At 37.9% G+C, this 19,083-nt stretch overlaps 2 protein-coding genes and 1 long non-coding RNA gene across 5 annotated transcripts in view; 2 read left to right on the top strand and 1 right to left on the bottom strand.

Moving 5' to 3' along the window:
* The window catches only part of hipk3b (homeodomain interacting protein kinase 3b), a 72,903-nt gene extending 71,615 nt beyond the window's left edge, over positions 1 to 1,288 (bottom strand). For both annotated transcript variants that reach the window (XM_059506193.1, XM_059506194.1), the window contains exon 1: positions 952 to 1,288. The gene's annotated coding sequence lies outside the window, so the exon portion shown is untranslated. The remainder of the gene's footprint in view (positions 1 to 951) is intronic.
* LOC132101326 (uncharacterized) overlaps positions 1 to 19,083 on the top strand; it is a 963,607-nt gene that overhangs the window by 743,853 nt on the left and 200,671 nt on the right. The gene's annotated exons all lie outside the window — the stretch shown is intronic.
* Positions 4,584 to 19,083, top strand: part of iqcg (IQ motif containing G) — a 53,137-nt gene continuing 38,637 nt past the window's right edge. For both annotated transcript variants that reach the window (XM_059507112.1, XM_059507111.1), the window contains exon 1: positions 4,584 to 4,808. In XM_059507112.1, coding sequence (XP_059363095.1) covers positions 4,710 to 4,808 — 99 coding nt within the window. In that variant the 5' untranslated portion in view covers positions 4,584 to 4,709. The remainder of the gene's footprint in view (positions 4,809 to 19,083) is intronic.

Here is a 19,083-nt window from a genome sequence, read left to right as displayed (position 1 = left end):
AGTACGAATTACATAAGTTTCCTCATTTTGTGGTGAACTATTCCTTTAATTCCTACTGTCAAAATAATCATCATCATTGTGTTTACATTTTATTTCAACAAGACAAACAGCCCTCAATTTAATCAGATACCGAAAAACTAAAAAATTCTGGCAAAGCACTGCAGGTAATGATAACACCGCACATGATTTTTTTCTCATGCATAGTAAATGAGTCTATTTTTATTTAACATTTGACCTATTCCACTGCTGATGCATGCTGCCTCAAAACAACCTCAATTAGCACTTTTTAAAAGTATCCCTTGTTCAATCTGTTGAGGACAAGAGCTTTTTCACTGGAACTAATTACTCTTGTTTTTTTCATTCATATTTACATCCTAAGTAACCCACTTTTCCACAGTATTTACCTTCCTCTAAACTCTTGATCTGGGCAACAGTTAAGAAATATCTGGGTTGTTAAAGACTAAAGGTTTCTTCTTAAAACTGCTGGAAAAGTAGCATGCTACAGTAACTTTCGTTACATAACAGCAGTGTTGAATATAATTATTAATGCATTAATACTTGTGCAACTACATGCACAATTTGAACTGCTTCAAAATAACAAACAACTGATTATACACGTATACATGCATGCCTATCCATTTATGCATCGATCTTTCTTACTGGTTGGATACCAATGTTAAGCTGTCTCAAATGGCTGTGTGTCAAATTTTAGGAAAAGCTGACTGCCTGCACAGGATGCAAGAATGATGTCCAAAAACATTCGCATTATCATAGGTAATAATCGCATTTCGCAACGCGTCATTGATGCCCAAAATAAGTCTATGTAGGAAGCTCACTAGGATTTGATACAGCCGATGTGATCCGTTTCGGTTTTGATGGTTCCATAGACAGTTGAAGATCAACAGCAAAACAAAATCACTCTGATTAAAAAAAAAAAAAAAAAAGTCTCACCTTTCACACGGACTAACAGTAGATATAATCCAGGTCTTCTCCGATCATTTTACACACTTCGACTGAACTCACAGCATGTAGATGTGTGTGTCTCATACTGCTGCCATCTTGTCCTGAGTCCACAGCACCATCACCCACATTTACACCTCAAATATCTCAAAAATACACGCGATCCACGACACAGAACCGGCTCCGGGGCTTTGCAGTGAAGCTGAGGCTCTGCTTTTGGTGGCAAGGGCGGTTGAGCCCATGTTGTATGCGGGGAAGAGCAGCACTGACAGTCGATATCATGTCCCTGTACACTCACTCACTCTCAGCTGCGCGAGGAATGTTTGCTGCTTATAACACTGCGTCAGGCAGAACTAATCGAGTGTAGAGAAGGATCAAAACACTCGATGGCAAGCGTTAAAAACAAGTAACCATAGTTACTGCAATACACAATACATTAATTAGTTCTTTATGTAAAATATAACACGTGAGATGTCCTTGAAACCATATATATGTATACATACATATACCTTATACATATATATATGCTTTAAACACTATGATGCAATGTGTTACGTAGTTATTTTAATTTATACCGTTACTTGTATATAAAAAAGCGTGCTTGATTGTACTGAATGTGCACTTGTGGTGTAGGCTACTTCAAATCTTTTTTTGATAAACTGTACTTGAAGATAATATCAAATCAAAGTGCACGAAACAGAGTACACTGTTTCTTAACACATTTAAGTACACATAAAAAAGTGTATTTATGTTAAATTAAATATTTTTCTATGGCCTAAATCAATCTAATTGTCATGCTTTAAAATACACTTATATTGATGTGTTGCCATATTAAACCAAAGCATGCAAAGACTAGTGTTATTTGTTACATTTTAAAGTTAATAATAAAGTAAATAAATGTGTAATTACATTTAAATACACGACACAAGTTTCAATAAAAACAACATTATATATTAGTGAACATGCTTTCGGCAGTACACTTTACCCATATTTCAAAGAGAGTAAAAGTAATTATGAAAATATACAGTAGGCTATATGAAGATGTACTTAGTCCTAATGAAAAAGTGGATTAAAATGGGATTTTTTTTTCTTTTTTTTTTTTGCAGTTGTACCTTACATAAAACTACAGTTGCCTCACATTTCAGTAAATTGCTTCTTTGACGCCTGTTGAATACAGATATTAAACAAATTCTTTATATTATACTAAGTATAATGTAACATGATGAATTTCTAATAAATAATATTGTAAAATATTGAATATATTAATGTACTATATTGAATTACATTTTGAATTATGTAGTATATAGGCCTATATGAGATCATTAAAAATTATAATCTTACAAAAATAAAAATATTAAATAAAAAATAACATTACTGTAACTTACCGTAGGTGGCCCATTCTGAATTAACCTCATGCCTTCAAGCTGTCTGTGCTTATGTTTGTCATCTCAAAATGTCAGCCGCCCACTCCAGTGATGCTGTTTGTCTGATTGTTAATGACCTAAAAGTGCAAACCAAACTTTTAATGCTTTCACTAAAGATACCAATTGGTGTAAACCTGTTGCTGACACAGTATTTGTAATTTTAAAGCAGCTGAAAGAGACGGAACAGCTGCAACTTAAAATAGCTTACATTAAAGCAAGGTAGGCCTACTTCAGTTTACTTTTAGTATCAGTTTGATGACATAATTAAGCGGCTTTTTTTGTGTGTGTGTGTTTTTTTTTTTGTTATGTGTGTAAGAACACATCTCAAGACATTTGGTCAGTCATGTTTGACCAGCTGCTTACAGGGTAATCTTTTCCTGCTAGTGCTGGCTCATTTCTGGTAACAGGATGTAACTGGGGGATGGAGGTGGTCTCTAAATCACTCAGTGGAAACGGTACTTACATATGCATTGAAAAAGAATTACTTGATAACATACTTTTAAAAAAGAGAGAATTTATCCTGTAACAACACTGACACATTGTCATTTTATGTCTTGCTGTTCCTACATTTTGGTTGTGGTCTGTTCTAACCCCTAGTGAACTTCTGCAACAAACAAAACAAACAATCACAGGATACTAATAGTTTACCATGACGCTGTTAACCTGGTTTCCAACGGCATCTGTTTGGCCTGAATGTACTGAGGCAAAGTTCTATCCAGCTGCTTTGACAACAGGTGTGACCGTGATGAGGCTTCACCATATAAATATCCTGCTGGTTGTCAGTCGATCTGGCAGCTTTGCAAATGGTTAGGGGCATTTGTGAGAAGCATTTGCAATTGAAAAGGCACATTAAAACATAAGCAAGAGTGCTAATGTTCTCAATATCAGTACAGCTGTGATTAGCCTGTGGTCTGTGGGTAGGAGGTGTACAATCAAATTTGATTACATTTTAAGAATTGGAAAAAAAGAATAAATGAATTAAGTTTTAGAGAATTTCACTTGATTCAGAGTGAACCTGTTAACGGTAAAGTCATGTTACTGGTAGTAATTGTGTTTTCAAGCCAGCCACGCGTGCTCGACTTCTGAGGAACTCTGGGTTCTTTTGGTACCGCCTGACATGCGTAGCCCTTTTTATTGTGCGATCTGCTGCCCTCTGCTGTTTTAAATAAATAAATAAATAAAAATAATAAAATACTGTTAAGGTAAGGCAATTCCAAGATTTACTGGGCAAAGGTAAATTAGTTTTAATGGGGGATGTCAGTAGATCGTATTGGATGTTTACACAACACTTGTAAAGGAGACAACAAAAATTATGAAATTATGAAAAGAAATTATGCTAGCTTAATAAGAATAAATGAATAAATAAATATGTAAAGATGTAAATTGACGTGAAGTTGTAAATTACACCAACTTGACAAAAACGTAGTATTTTCAAATATACAGTTACAATTCATAAAAATTAAACATTATTAAATCATTATAAATCTTCATCCATTATAAATCTAATCATTACTACCAGTAACATGACTATTGGTAAAGTATCATCTTGTCCCTGAAATACATTTTGAAATATATTTGGTGTTAAGGTTAAAACTATATATATATATATATATATATATATATATATATATATATATATATATATATATATATATATATATATATATATATAATTTAAAATGTAATTTAATTGAACTTTAAATTATATTTTGACAAGAATTTATATATATATACACACACACATACATACATACACACACACACACACACACACACACACACACACACACACACACACATATATATATATATATATATATGGGCATACCATTATGTACACGAAATCATAAAATGTAAAGCAAAATAAAAAATTAAAATAAAAAATGACAAAAACAATACATAGACATTATTTAAAAACACGAAAAATACACAATTAACATTTGACGTCTTCTGAATAAATTATATAATGTAAATGTTAATTAATAAAACTTTAATAAAAAATAAAAAAAAATCAATGACGTGACTCTTGAGGTTACCTGGTAAAGAAACATAAAGGTCATAAATGCTTGGCTGTGTGTAGACAACAATACATCATATAGTGGTCAAAATAGATTGTCCATTAACATTAATTAAATGTCAAAAAAAAAAAAAAAAGTTTACATGTGTTCTGTGTACAAGTGTTGTCATGACAACGGATACCGTAACTACGGCAGAACATGTGGCTCTTTTTTTCCACGGTTGATTTGTCTGTTGTTTTAGCTTGATCGAAAGGAACCCGTTACTTATTTTCCTTTATTTCCCTTCTGTCTGGTCAGATTAAGCAGTATGATGTCTGTAGATGTGCTCAGAGCGTGTGCTGTGCTGCAGGACTGCGCTGATCAGCTGGCAGTGTTAGGAAATATTATACACCACGGAGCGGACACTGTGAGTAACACCATTAAACTTAAAACAGCTTTATAGTTTTCTATTTAAAGAAAAACTATTTGTAATGTAACTAGGTTGTAATTTCTTTTGTCATGTGCTAATGTTACATTGATCTGGGTGCTATATTTGGGGGGGGGGGGCGGGTTGGTTGGTTGCAGCAATAAGGATTAAACTGGCTAAAGTTCAATGCTAATATAATTTTGATCTAGGTTGTAGGTTTATACTTTTAAAGCATATATTAAAAACACCACACAGACATATACACAACATTAAAAGCTTGATTTTCACCGCAGGTGCCTTGACCAACTCAACCAACTGTTTTACACATTTGTCTGAAACACCAGAAAACAGTTTGTCAGTTACGTTATATCTTAATTTTCTGTTTGAGCATGCCTTTTCATTCACAAATTGTACGTGTATCATTGGTAAAACATGTAATCACTTATAACCAGCTTGTAAACAATTCCATGCATTTTATTCAACATTTGTTTAAATATGACTAGTAATGAGTAAAGGAAACCACTTACAGGTGCATTTATTTTAGACCGCTTTTTTTTTTTTTATTACAAATTTTATAGTTTTGCTTTCAAACACAATATAACTAATTTAAACGGGACATATGCAAAATCACTATAAGGTGTTTAAACACAGTTGTGTGGACACGGTTTGCGAAAACAAACAGCATATAATGGTAAAAATCCACCCATTCATTTTTTTTTCTTTTTGTTTTTTTACTTATATATAATCCAAATAAATCAAACCAGTGTTAATTTTGACATAATTTTTTTTTTTTTTTAGTTTTAATCATAGTCTTTTGACTAAAATGCCATTTGGTTTTAGTTTATTTTAATCACCTGAATTGTTTTTAGTTTTAGTCTAGTTTTAGTCTACTAAATATTATACGATTTTAGCCGACTAAATCTACACAACGGCTCGTTCAAACACGCCCCCACACGTCTACATCACGATGTGGGAAGATCTGCATAATGCTGCTCAAATGTTCACACAAAGAAAGAAGGTTTAACTTAATTGTTTCTGCCACCGCAGCCGCCATATTGTGAAGACACTGTGTTTCATTTTGAAAGTGAAAATACGTTGTTTGGCCTTACAAAAGAGGACACGACTAGAAATAACACTGTTCCAGAACAGTTCAACCCAAATATTCAGATATGTGCAGCGCATTTTATGGAGGACTGTTTCCTCATTCATATTTTGTTTTCCAAATTGCCTTTTCTGAAAGAGCTTCTTGGCACTCTTTAAGGCTAATGTTTCTAAAGCTTTTCCTGTTTTCTCTGATGCTGCCTCCACGTGCTACCAGAATGATCGTAAGGCCATCCTTAAAAATATTTTGGTTTGCAGTAACAGTAATTTAAAAAAAAAAAAAGGGTCAGTAGGTCGGTCTGTATTTTTTTTTTTCAAGTTTCAATGTAAAAAAAAAAAAAAAATTTGGTGATGGTGATGACGTAGGTATGAATTTCAACTAATTAGCATTTCGTGACATCACTGACTGGGTCTTCAACCCGTGCCTTCGGGCGCATCATTGCAAACCTCATTTTGATGCAGGCTATATAGACCACAAACAAATTAAAAACTTGGTCAAAAACATGTTTATTGCATGAATTTCAGGTGAGAAGAAAAAAAAATGAGCTACTGTTATACTGTTTTACTTACATCCACCACTAGGTATCAATGCAAAATGAGAGACCGTTTACTTTGCTTTTTTGGGCTGTCACTTTTGTGAAAAAAATCCTGTTTGATTTGAGTGACAAGTGTTCATTGAATCGATTGTAAAATCGATTTTGCATGTCTAAATAAGTTTTATACGGCAAATAACTCCAAATATAGGTAAATCCATGGACAACAGGCAGGACGAATCTAAAGACCAATATTTCTGATGATTTATTGGTGTGAAGTGACGTGCACAATGACAAACAAGAATGCAAAATTTTCGAAAAACAATAAGCAGAGTGGACTGCCATAACGCAAAACATTTACTGCAGGCTTCAACATGGCTGTGTTTACGATTAAAAATGTCAACAACAACAAAAAAATCGCATAGGCGATTCTAGGGATTTCAAAACGAATTTCGAATATTCGTCGAATTTAAAATAAAAATCCACATTCCAATGTAAAAACGCACAGCCGTGTCTACACAACTTTCAAAGGCGGACGAGCTTGACACGCAGTAGCTGCTGTCTCATCTTTCACCTCGTGTAGGTTATGCTCACCGTCCGCGCGGTCTCAAAAAATGCCCGCATGCGGATGACGAAAAGGACATAATGCAGACAGTGTACGGATGGCAGAAGTATACTTGATCTTTATCAGTGGCGCACGAGATGCGATGACGATGTATGTGGCATTGCATTATAAAGATACGTTAGCCTATCCAGTTGAAGCCACTAGAAATAAAAAGAGAACATCAATGTGTAGAAGATCTTGTTTACATCAAAACTGAAACCAAGCTGTTCACACAGAATGCATATTTCGCGCATTTTCTAGAGGGACACTGTTGGACTCGCGTCTCGCACAAGAGAGCCGCATGTTTAGAAAGACATGTAAAATTTATGTATTTAATTTAATTTTCTAAAAATATCTCGAGACTTTATGTTATGTTTTTGTTCCCCATCCCACTGCATCTCATGTTTTTAAATGAAAAAAAAAAATTCTGTGTGTGTGACTGGTTTTCTGCCCTTTTTATTTATTTAACAATGCAGGCATACATGACGCTGTTTTGTTTATAGTTCTTTAAGCAACTTAATTAATAATAATTGGTTCATAAAAATTATTTTAAATATTATGTTGTTTTTTCACAGTCATGTATTCTAATGCTTTGAATAAACGTGCAGTAATATTTTGCTCGATGCGCTATCTTGAGGCCTCAGAAGAGAAGGAAAAAGCTTTTCTTCACCCTAACTGAAATTGTGCATTTTAAATTCGAATACAATCATATTTAAGTAAAAAATTTTGACAGCCCTAGGCGATTCTAGCCCGAATCTGTATCCGTATGCATGAGACTGTCTGAATACCGGCAGAATTCACATTTCTGTTGTAAAAAGAGAAACATTGTGCAGAAGTATTATTTGCTGTTATGCGTGTTTCCGAAGCTGCAGTTGCCGTGTGACGCGTGTTCCAAAAAAAAAAAAAAAACTGGACGTGCTCCAAAAAAAAAAAAAAATCCTGGACGCGCTCCGAGAGAAGGTCGTTAAAATCAGTTTCCTATTTTCGTTTTTGGAACTTGTGTTGGTTGGTCCAATCGATTCGTGCAATAGAGTTTTGAAGTTTTAGACTAGACGGGAAAAGGGATGGGAAAAAAATCTGGGCACAGTTTTTCCAGAACTTCGTGCCAAGTTAAAGCGGTGTCGAGCTGTTTTAATGCATTTTTTTAGATGTATTATGGTGCCCGAACCCGTATGACTTTGAACAGTGACCACGAACATTTTGTTTACTGCAGCCGCAGCCATCATTACCAAGTGCATACCGTTGACTCTGACAGTGAATGAGAATATGAGACGAAGCGAACGCACAGGCCAGAGTGTAAACATAGATGACGTCACAGGTTTTTTTAATTAAGGAAGATAGCCTTCGTTTGTATTTAGGCCTAGGAAATTTATATATTTACAATATTTAAATATAATTAATATTATTTTATTGCTTTTGTATTAGTTGTTTGAAGAGTAAAAATAAAATTGGTCGGTCTTAACGCAAATTTACAATCGTCAAGTCGGTGAGACTAAAAGCAAAAAAAAAAAAATTACAATTAAGTCGGTCCTAAATTGACATGGTCGGTCGGGTTACGGCAAACAAGAATATTTTTAAGGATGGCCTAAATGTGGTACAGTATTTAAAAATTGTATGTAAAAGCAATGTGAAGTAGATCGCTTGATTTTTTCAAGCTCATAATAACAAGTGGGAAGTTTGTGAAAGCCCGCCAAGGCACCATGAGGCCAGCTGTGTTGTTATTTGCCATGCTCCTCATCAGTGTAATTCATAAATGCACATGTACAGCAAGATTTCTGACTTTTAAAATGAGTACGTTTTCTGGAAAGATAGCAAGCTTGTACTAATAGTGGAATGTTTATTTATATGCCAGAGCATGAGCTCTTGAAGCTTTGCCCTCTTCTGAAAAGGGGGTTGGGAGAACAGCTAATTTGCATTTAAAGGGATAAACACAAAAATGGTGTGTTTGGCTCATACCCTAAAAATCTGAAGGGTTTTTTGAGCTAAAACTTCACATACACACTTTGGGGACATCAGATACAAAGGCTACATCTTGTGAAAAGGGGCATAATAGGTCACCTTTAAGAAATGAACGTACGATAGAAAAGTATGGTTGTTTCTACACCCAGCAACTGGTGTATGCAAGTTTTTGAGTAATTAGCCTGAACATGTCTGCATCATAGTAAATCATGTGGAGAATTATGACAACATTTTGTTCATTTAGATTACTTTCTTGACCAACAACCGAAGCACATTAAGCGATCGCCAACCAGTAAGAGAGCAGTGCTTCTGTGAATGGAGGAAACATTACATTTACATTTATACATTTAGCAGAGTCTTTTATCCAAAGCGACTTACAGATGAGGACAGTGGAAGCAATCAAAAACAACAAAAAGAGCAATGATATATAAGTGCTATAACAAGTCTCAGTTAGGTTAACACAGTACACCTAACATGGGATTTTAAATAATATAATAATAAAAAAAATAAAAATAATAAATAAAAAAATTAATAAAAATAAAAAAACAAAACCGACAGAATAAAAAAAGAATAGAGCAAGCTAGTGTTAGAGATCTTTTCACATACACACACACACATACAATTGCATAATAAATGAAAATAAAATAAAATACAAAAAGATTAGAAAGGTAGTTAGATTTTTTTAAAGAATAGAATTAGAATAGTGAGTGTTAAAGTTAGAGGGTCAAATAAAGATGGAAGAGATGTGTTTTAAGCTGATTCTTGAAGATGGCTAAGGACTCAGCTGCTCGGATTGAGTTGGGGAGGTCATTCAACCAGGAGGGAACATTTAATTTAAAAGTCCGTAAAAGTGACTTTGTGCTTCTTTGGGATGGCACAATCAAGCGACGTTCACTTGCAGAACGCAAGCTTCTAGAGGGCACATAAGTCTGAAGTAACAAATTTAGGCAAATTTGTAGGCAAAAATTAATGCCTTGAATTTTATGCGAGCAGCTATTGGAAGCCAGTGCAAATTGATAAACGGAGGTGTGACGTGTATTCTTTTTGGCTCATTAAAAATTAATCTTGATGCCGCGTTTTGAATTAATTGTAAAGGTTTGATAGAATTGGCTGGAAGACCTGCCAAGAGGGCATTGCAATAGTCCATCCTGGACAGAACAAGTGCTTGAACAAGGAGTTGTGCAGCATGTTTCGAAAGAAAGGGCTTGATCTTCTTGATGTTGAATAAAGCAAATCTGTGGTCTGAGAAAGTCAGCTGATCATCAATCATAACTCCAAGGCTTCTAGCTGTTTTTGAACGAGTTATGGTTGATGTGCCTAACTTGATGGTGAAATTGTGATGAAACGATGGGTTTGCTGGAATCACAAGCAGTTCTGTCTTGGCAAGGTTGAGTTGAAGGTGATGGTCCATCATCCAGGAAGAAATGTCTGTTAGACAAGCTGAGATGCGAATAGCAACCGTCGGATCATCAGGATGGAATGAGAGGTAGAGTTGAGTGTCATCAGCATAGCAGTGGTATGAAAAGCCATGTTTCTGAATGACAGAACCTAATGATGCCATGTAAACAGAGAAGAGAAGTGGTCCAAGAACTGAGCCCTGAGGCACCCCAGTAGTTAGATGTTGTGACTTGGACACCTCACCTCTCCAAGATACTTTGAAGGACCTATCAGGACCTATCTGATAGGTAAGACTCAAACCATTGAAGTGTGGTTCCTGAGATGCCTTTTGCCAGTAGGAGGAGCTGGTGGTTAACCGTGTCAAAAGCAGCGGACAGATCAAGCAGGATAAGTACTGAAGATTTGGAATCTGCTCTTGCCAGTCTTAGAGCTTCAACAACTGAGAGCAAGGCCGTCTCAGTTGAATGTCCACTTCTTAAGCCTGATTGGTTGCTGTCAAGGAGGTTGTTGTTTGTGAGAAATGTAGAGACTTGGTTGAACACAGCTCATTCAAGTGTTTTTGCAATGAAAGGAAGAAGGGAAACTGGTCTGTAGTTCTCGAAAAGAGATGGGTTGAGGTTGGGTTTCTTAAGTAGTGGAGTTATACGTGCCTGTCTAAATGATGAGGGAAAAACACCAGTGTTGAGGGATGTGTTGATGATGTGAGTGAGTGCAGGTTCAACTGCAGGAGAAATGGCTTGAAGGAGATGAGATGGAATAGGATCAAGCGGGCAAGTAGTAGGGTGATTAGAAAAGGATGAGTTTTGAGACTTTTGCCTCAGAGAGTGAAGAGAAGGATGTAAATGAGTGTATGTTTGCTGGTGATACAAGCTTGACTGATTGTGGTGTGGAAAATTGTGCAATAATGTGTTTAATTTTATTAATGAAAAACGTTGCAAAGTCATCAGCTATTAGAGATGAAGCAGGAGGTGGAGGAGGAGGACAAAGAAGTGAGGAAAATGTTTTAAAAAGCATGCTTTTAATTTTGTTATGGTAGTATGTCATTTTAGCAGTGAAGACATTAGCAGAGAAGGAAGATAGGAGTGACTGATACACATTAAGGCCAGTAGTACTTTTGGATTTGCGCCACACCCTTTCAGCAGCTCTAAGCTTAGAACGGTGTTCACGTAGAACATCAGATAACCAAGGGGCAGAAGGGGTGTTACGGGCTGGCCTGGAAGATAAGGGACAAACAGTGTCTAAACAAGATGTAAGAGTGGAGCAGAAAGTATCAGTAGCACTGTTAGCATCCAAAGATGCAAACAGTTTAGGGGAAGGAAGTGAAGATGAAACCATTGCATATAGCTGGGAGGGTGAAAGTGTGCGTAGGTTACGTCGAAAGATGACATGTGGAGGGGTAAGTGATGTGGCAGTGACCATGTTGAGGTTAAGAGTGAGGAGGAAGTGATCCGACGTGTGCAGTGGAGTAACCAGAACATGATCAGTAGAGCAGTGTTGTGTATGAATAAGGTCCAGTTGGTTGCCTGATTTGTGAGTAGCAGTAGTTGACACTCGGTTGAGATCAAAAGAGGCAAGCAGAGTGTGGAAATCAGCAAACAGAGGTTTATCTAGATGGATGTTGAAATCTCCAAGCATAACTAGGGGAGTACCATCCTCAGAAAAGGTTGAGAGCAACACATTTAATTCATCCAAAAAGTTACCCAGTGGTCCTGGGGGTCGATAGACAACTACAAAATGTATTTTAAAAGGGTAGGTAACAGTAACTGAATGAGATTCAAAGGAGCTCTTGATACCCAAAGATGGTAAAGAATTAAATTTCCAATCATTAGAGATGAGCAGATCAGTACCTCCACCTCTTCCAGTCAAACGGGGGGGAGTGGGAAAATATGAAATTATTGGAGAGTGCTGCAGGTGTAGCAGTGTCCTCTGGTTTGATCCAGGTCTCTGTTAGGGCCATGAGATTAAGCTTTGAATGACTAATAATAGAAGTAATAAAATCGGCTTTGTTTACAGCAGACTGGCATTTCCAGAGACCAATAGAAAAAGAAAGTAGTGTATTAGCAGATATAGGCAAAGTGTGCAGATTGTTAAGATTGCGCTGTCTACATTGTGTGATGTGTGGTTTGCGAGTGGTAGTGATAGTAGGGATCTGGAAACACATAGTAAGATTTGGTTATAAACAAAAAACAACTGAAATAGAAATGAAATAAGGAGAAGGAAAAAGAGATTAATCAAAACAATACTTATATTCCCTGCCGGTGTCCCTGCCCGGTGGAGTCGCACGGTAGAGTCGATGGTCTTTACACTCTTCGGTCTTCACACGAGGAGGGCTTAACTGGAGGGCTGCTGCGACCGCTGCCACGGTATACTAATCTTTTTAAACCCGACAAAATGGAAATTGAATTCAGCTGAACGCACTTTACTGTTTATCACAACAAAGGTCTAAGCAAGCGCACAATGAATGTCACTAGCTTAATTTGTGTTTTATTTTATAGTTTAATATACAATTTTATAGCTACTTATTTTTCATTCTTGTTCAGTAATGCCATTGAATTTAAAGTAGCCTATTTGTTGTGGAGCAAGGGGAACTAAATAGGCTGTATGTTTATAATGTTTGGAAAAGTTTTGCTATATTTACTGTTTTTTAATGCATTAATATTTGCAATTACAAGATTAATGTGTGTTTTTGGAGCAATTTATCTTTCCTCGTTATAGTCAAATGAACATGATATTCCACCAGTATTTTCATGATCATTCTGACTTGCGGCATATGAATGTTTGAATCACATGTGAACACTGTTGTAAGTTGATCTGTGCACTTAGATCTGCACTCGTTTCTATGTTTAATTGATAAATAAGGCCCAATGTTTAACTAGATAAAGTTTGATGACAAACTTAGCTGGCAAAAAGTATAAAATTGTTTAAAGGCTTGAAGTGAGAAGATTTTACAGTCGGATGTGTAGACAGAAAGTCAGAAGAAGACAGGACAACCAATAAAAACTTAGAGAGACAATATTAGACCACTTCAGAACCCATTCAAACCTCAACAGACACTCATAAAACCACATGAAACCAGTTCAGTCCTTAATAAACCACTTTAGACACAATTAGTGCACTGTACACCACATCAGACAAATTAATTTAGGGATTGCTGACATGTTAAACTAGCAGTTAGCATGTCTGTGTTGTGCTATGTTTGCTAGGTGTTGCTAACATGTTTAGCATGGTTTAGCATGTCACTAGCACATTACTGGCATCCTGTTAGTACATACTACCATTCTAACATGTTTCTGGCATTGTTTTAACATGTTGCTAGCATGATTTAGAATGTATTTGAATGAATCAAAGTTTCGGAACGCATTGGAGTGTTTACTTTGATACACACTTGCAAACATGTTTATTTAGTTCTTTATTTCACAGGGACAATGCAGAATAACATTACAGGTGCTCTTCATGCATGCTTCTAGCCAGTGGCTAATCTGCAGCCCCAGTCAGTTTTAATCTTATATGCTTTGTTACATTACAACAGTAAACAGTATCATTATGTTCTTTAACTTGTGTAATGTTTATAGATAACTATAATCTCTTTCTAGTTAAATGTGTTACAGTTTTTTACAATCGCTATGACAGATTTTTCAATACATTTAACAAATTTCCTAAACTCTTAACACACCAACACACCTAAAACACACAATTGGCAAAATGGTTAATTTTATGCTCAAAATCACACATTGTAAACTAAACTCCAAATCTAATTTTCAAAATACAATAATACACTAACACAATACACTGTGTCTACCAAAACACTGCAAACATGTTTCAAAATCAAATAATTATTCAAAACACTAACACATGTTCTCTTCCAACAGGAACATTTAGTCAATCATAACACAATGACAAAAAAAAAACACTATCATCAGCTGAAATTACAGAAACTGCATTATTTTATGTGACAGGTCTGCCCTTATACAATGGACAGTACAGTATATTGTATTGATCAGAGATTGTGTTTTGCACTGTAGTTTCTTTTGAAGCCTCTCTACATTTTTGTTTTGTTGGGTTTAGTAAATGCATGCATTTTGTCACAAAAAATGAATGACCATCTCAGAGTAGCTTTATAGAATGTACAGTTACAGTTCTAAAAAAAAGACAGAGACAGAATTGCTGCAGTAAAGACTTTATTTGCAAAAGGACATTACTGCAAGATATACAAACAGAAAAAGCACCGGAATAATAATTTAAAAAAACAAAGTAAACTTCTAATCTGCCCGGTCTTCTGCATTTGGCCACATGTTCTCATCCACATCACACCTGATATCTTCTCTGGCAAGGCATCGTGGGAAGAATCTTTTTGCATGCCTTATCCACCCCTGGCAGTGTTCAGCTGTGATGTCTTGGCATGCAGCATCCATTGCATCCAGGAGGGACATTTGGTCATGTGGGCGATGGTCAAAAACCTTTCATCTCCAGGATGAGAAAAACTCCTCAATGGGGTTGAGGAAAGGGGAGTAAGGAGCAAGGAAAAGGGACACCATCCTAGGATGGGAGTCAAACCATGCTGTGACTGCACGGGAATGGTGGAATGCCACATTGTCCCATGTGATCACATATATTGGCAAGTGGTCTCCCACCTGTCCCCTTTCTACCTCTGGCACCAATCTTTCGTGCAGGTCTTCTAAAAATAGGAGAAGGCGGTCGGTGTTGTAGGGGCCAATCTCACATTTATGCAGGAGTGCACCATTGTTGGAGATTGCGGCACACATGGTGATGTTGTCTCCTCTCTGGCCCGGCACGGTAACTGTGGCCCTTTTGCCAATTATGTTTCTCCCACGGCGACGCCTTTTCGCCAAGTTGAAGCCAGCCTCGTCAACATAGATAATTTCATGTGGGACTTGATTGGCCTCCAACTCCATGACTCTCTGAAAGTAATTAGACACAGTGTATGTACATGCTGTGCTGTACTGTATATCTACTGTATGTCCTAATGTACTCCAGGTTTATAGAGTGGTTTACTGCAAAACACACTGTGTATAGTACAGTAATGACTGTATTGCATAACCTTACCTGGACGTATTGGTGACGGAGTTCTTTGATGCGCTCACTGTTCCTTTCAAAAGGAACTTTGTATAGTTGTTTCATTAGGACTCTGTGTTTAGCTAGAGTCCGAGAAATGGATGTTATGCTGATTGCTGCAATGTTCCCAAAGACAAGGTTGTCCTCTACAACTCTGGACTGAATGTCCTTCAGTTTTATTTCATTGTCAGCAATCACCATGTTGACAATAGCAAGTTCCTGTTCTTCATTCAGGAGCTTTCCTCTGCCCCCTGAGGGAGGTAGACGTTGAATCCTTAGAGGAACAAAATACAGTTACATATTAGAGACCGGAGGCATACAGTCACTCTAATACTGTAAATGGTAATATTACAGTATTTACAGTACACTTTGCTGTAGGAGAAGCAATATCCTACCTGTTGGTTTCTCTGAAAATACGGACAATGGATGCCACTGTGTCCCGGCTGAGATTTGGTTGTACTCGTTCACCAGCCTCTCTATATGATAGCCCATGGTTTATGACATGGTCAATGATAGTTGCTCTTATTTGATCAGTTACCCTAGCTCTGGTCCTTCTTTGAGCGCCACCACGCATTCTAACTCCTCTCCCTCGCCCCACTCCTCTGTCTCGTCCTTGTCCTTGCCCCACTCCTCTCCCTTGTCCTTGCCCCACTCCTCTCCCTGGTCCTTGTCCTTGCCCTTGCCCCACTCCTCTCCCTTGTCCTTGCCCCACTCTTCTCCCTTGCCCTTGTCCTTGCCCCACTCCTCTCCCTTGTCCTGGTACTCGTCTTCCTCTCCCTCTTGCAGGCATTCTTTCTTTCTTTCTTTCTTTCTTTCTTTCTTTCTTTCTTTGTGTTGCTCTATATTGTTTCTTTTCCACACAAGATCAGCCCAAAGAGTCCTCTTTTAGAACATATGATCATGTGATTGAAAGAACCTCAACACCTGAGTGTGCTTCCTAGATGGGAATCAGCTGTGATTTAAATATTTGCATAACTTCAATAAGCTGTTTCTCATTAGCAATGGAATAAAATACAGGGAATATATTTGTGTTTCAATTCACAATATGAACAGCTGTTTACCTTGACTTAAGCCTGTAAGGTTAGGTTTAGAACATGGTGTTATCTGTTCTGACATACAGTGTTAAATCATTGGTAAATTTGGCAGTAAAAATCCATTGTTTTGGTCTTGTTTGAGCTTGTGTGTAAAAGAAGTTCAAGCATTTTAAATTTGTGTTAATTGTATGCATTTTGTGTTAAAGCAACAAGAAATGTGTTAATAGTATAGTTTACAGAGGCGGATGTAGTGATAACTGTGTTAAGAGTTTTGGAAAATTGTTAAAAGTATTGAAATGAACTGTATTGAACTGTCATAGCAATCGTAAAATCTGTATCGTCGATTGGTTTGTTTGACACCTTTGTTACAATCCTTGATATGACATATATATACAGTACAGACCAAAAGTTTGGACACACCTTCTCATTCAAAGAGTTTTCTTTATTTTCATGACTATGAAAATTGTAGAGTCACACTGAAGGCATCAAGGGCTATTTGACCAAGGAGGAGAGTGATGGGGTGCTGCGCCAGATGACCTGGCCTCCACAGTCACCGGACCTGAACCCAGTCGAGATGGTTTAGGTGTGAGCTGGACCGCAGACAGAAGGCAAAAGGGCCAACAAGTGCTAAGCATCTCTCGGGGAACTCCTTCAAGACTGTTGGAAGACCATTTCAGGTGACTACCTCTTGAAGCTCATCAAGAGAATGCCAAGAGTGTGCAAAGCAGTAATCAAAGCAAAAGGTGGCTACTTTAAAGAACTTAGAATATGACATATTTTCAGTTGTTTCACACTTTTTTTGTTATGTAGATAATTCCATATATAATTCCACATGCGTTAATTCATAGTTTTGATGCCTTCAGTGTGAATCTACAATTAGATTCATGAAATCATGAAAATAAAGAAAACTCTATGAATGAGAAAGTGTGTCCAAACTTTTGGTCTGTACTGTATATATATATATATATATATATATGTATATATATATATATATGTATATATATATATATATATATATATATATATATGTGATGAGTGGGGCGGGGCCGAGAGCCGTGGGAACCGGGCGAGGCCGGTGGAGTGATTGGAGATGAGCGACACCTGCTCGACCCACCGGTCTTGAGTCCCACGGAGGAGATGGAAGGATATAAAACTGGAGCGACGACAGTGAAGGACGAGAGAGGACCAGGCCTGGGTTTTGTCACGATTATTAGATGGAGTGCCCATGAACTTCATTAGAGGGCACTCCACTCAGGACCATTCCACCCATCAACCACCAGATATCACTTGGACACTAGCACCTCTCATACTGATGCACCACACCCGAACTACATTACCCATGAGTCACTGCATCACAATCACCCTGCCACACCTGCACCTCATTCATCAGCCAATTTCCTTGCCACACCTGCACCTCATTTACACACACACATAAAAGCAGCACACTCACTCTCACTCAATGCGAAGTCTTGTCTAGCCTGTCTAACATTTCCGAGCGTTTCTCCCTGTGTTTTGTCATTCCCGTGTTTGATCTTCGGACTGATTACTCCGACTCTGATTCTCTGCTGCCTGCCCCGATCTCTGCTTGTTTCTGGTTTCGACTCTGGTTATCCCTGACACACCTGACGCCATTCCTGATTTCTGCCTGTTTGACCATTCTTTAATAAAGCGCTGCATTTGGATCCGAACGTCTCTGGCTCATCATTACAGAAGACTTCGCCACTCAGGATCCAGCAGCTTTTTGTGTGGACACTGGTCAGGTATGGAGATGGCAAGCCTATTAGCCCTCAAGCAGGGCACTGGATCACTCGAGGATTATGTACAAGAGTACTTAGGCCTCACCTTTTTCTCTGATCTGCCGGATTTTGTGCTGATTGACTTTTTTTGTGATGGGCTAAATGAACCACTAAGGTCACGGGTAATCAGTGAGGGTCCCCGCTCATCTCTTAGTCAGTTTATGGACTATGCACTGCTGATTGTTGGCTCAACATTCACTGTGGGTGTCGCAGAGGCACAGGACCCTGGACTCACTCACGTCATGGCCGCCAGCCCAGCGCCACTGCATAAGATGGCCACCAGCCCAGCGACACTGCACAAGATGGCCGCCAGCCCCGTCGACTTTCCAGAGTCAGGTCAAGTCACTACTAACACCCAAAAGTCAAGTAAAACAACAGTGAAATTTCATGAGTCGAGTCAGGTTCAAGTGAACTCTCCAGAGCCGAGTCAGGTTCCAGTGAACTCTCCAGAGTCGAGTCAGGTTCCAGTGAACTCTCCAGAGTCGAGTCAGGTTCCAGTGAACTCTCCAGAGTCGAGTCAGGTTCCGGTGAACTCTCCAGAGTCGAGTCAGGTTCCGGTGAACTCTCCAGAGTCGAGTCAGGTTCCGGTGAACTCTCCAGAGTCGAGTCAGGTTCCGGTGAACTCTCCAGAGTCGAGTCAGGTTCCGGTGAACTCTCCAGAGTCGAGTCAGGTTCCGGTGAACTCTCCAGAGTCGAGTCAGGTTCCGGTGAACTCTCCATAGTCGAGTCAGGTTCCGGTGAACTCTCCAGAGTCGAGTCAGCTTCCGGTGAACTCTC

Source organism: Carassius carassius, chromosome 23, assembly GCF_963082965.1.
Source record: "Carassius carassius chromosome 23, fCarCar2.1, whole genome shotgun sequence".
Classification (NCBI taxonomy): domain Eukaryota; kingdom Metazoa; phylum Chordata; class Actinopteri; order Cypriniformes; family Cyprinidae; genus Carassius; species Carassius carassius.
This window is presented reverse-complemented; position numbering and strand designations above follow the sequence as displayed.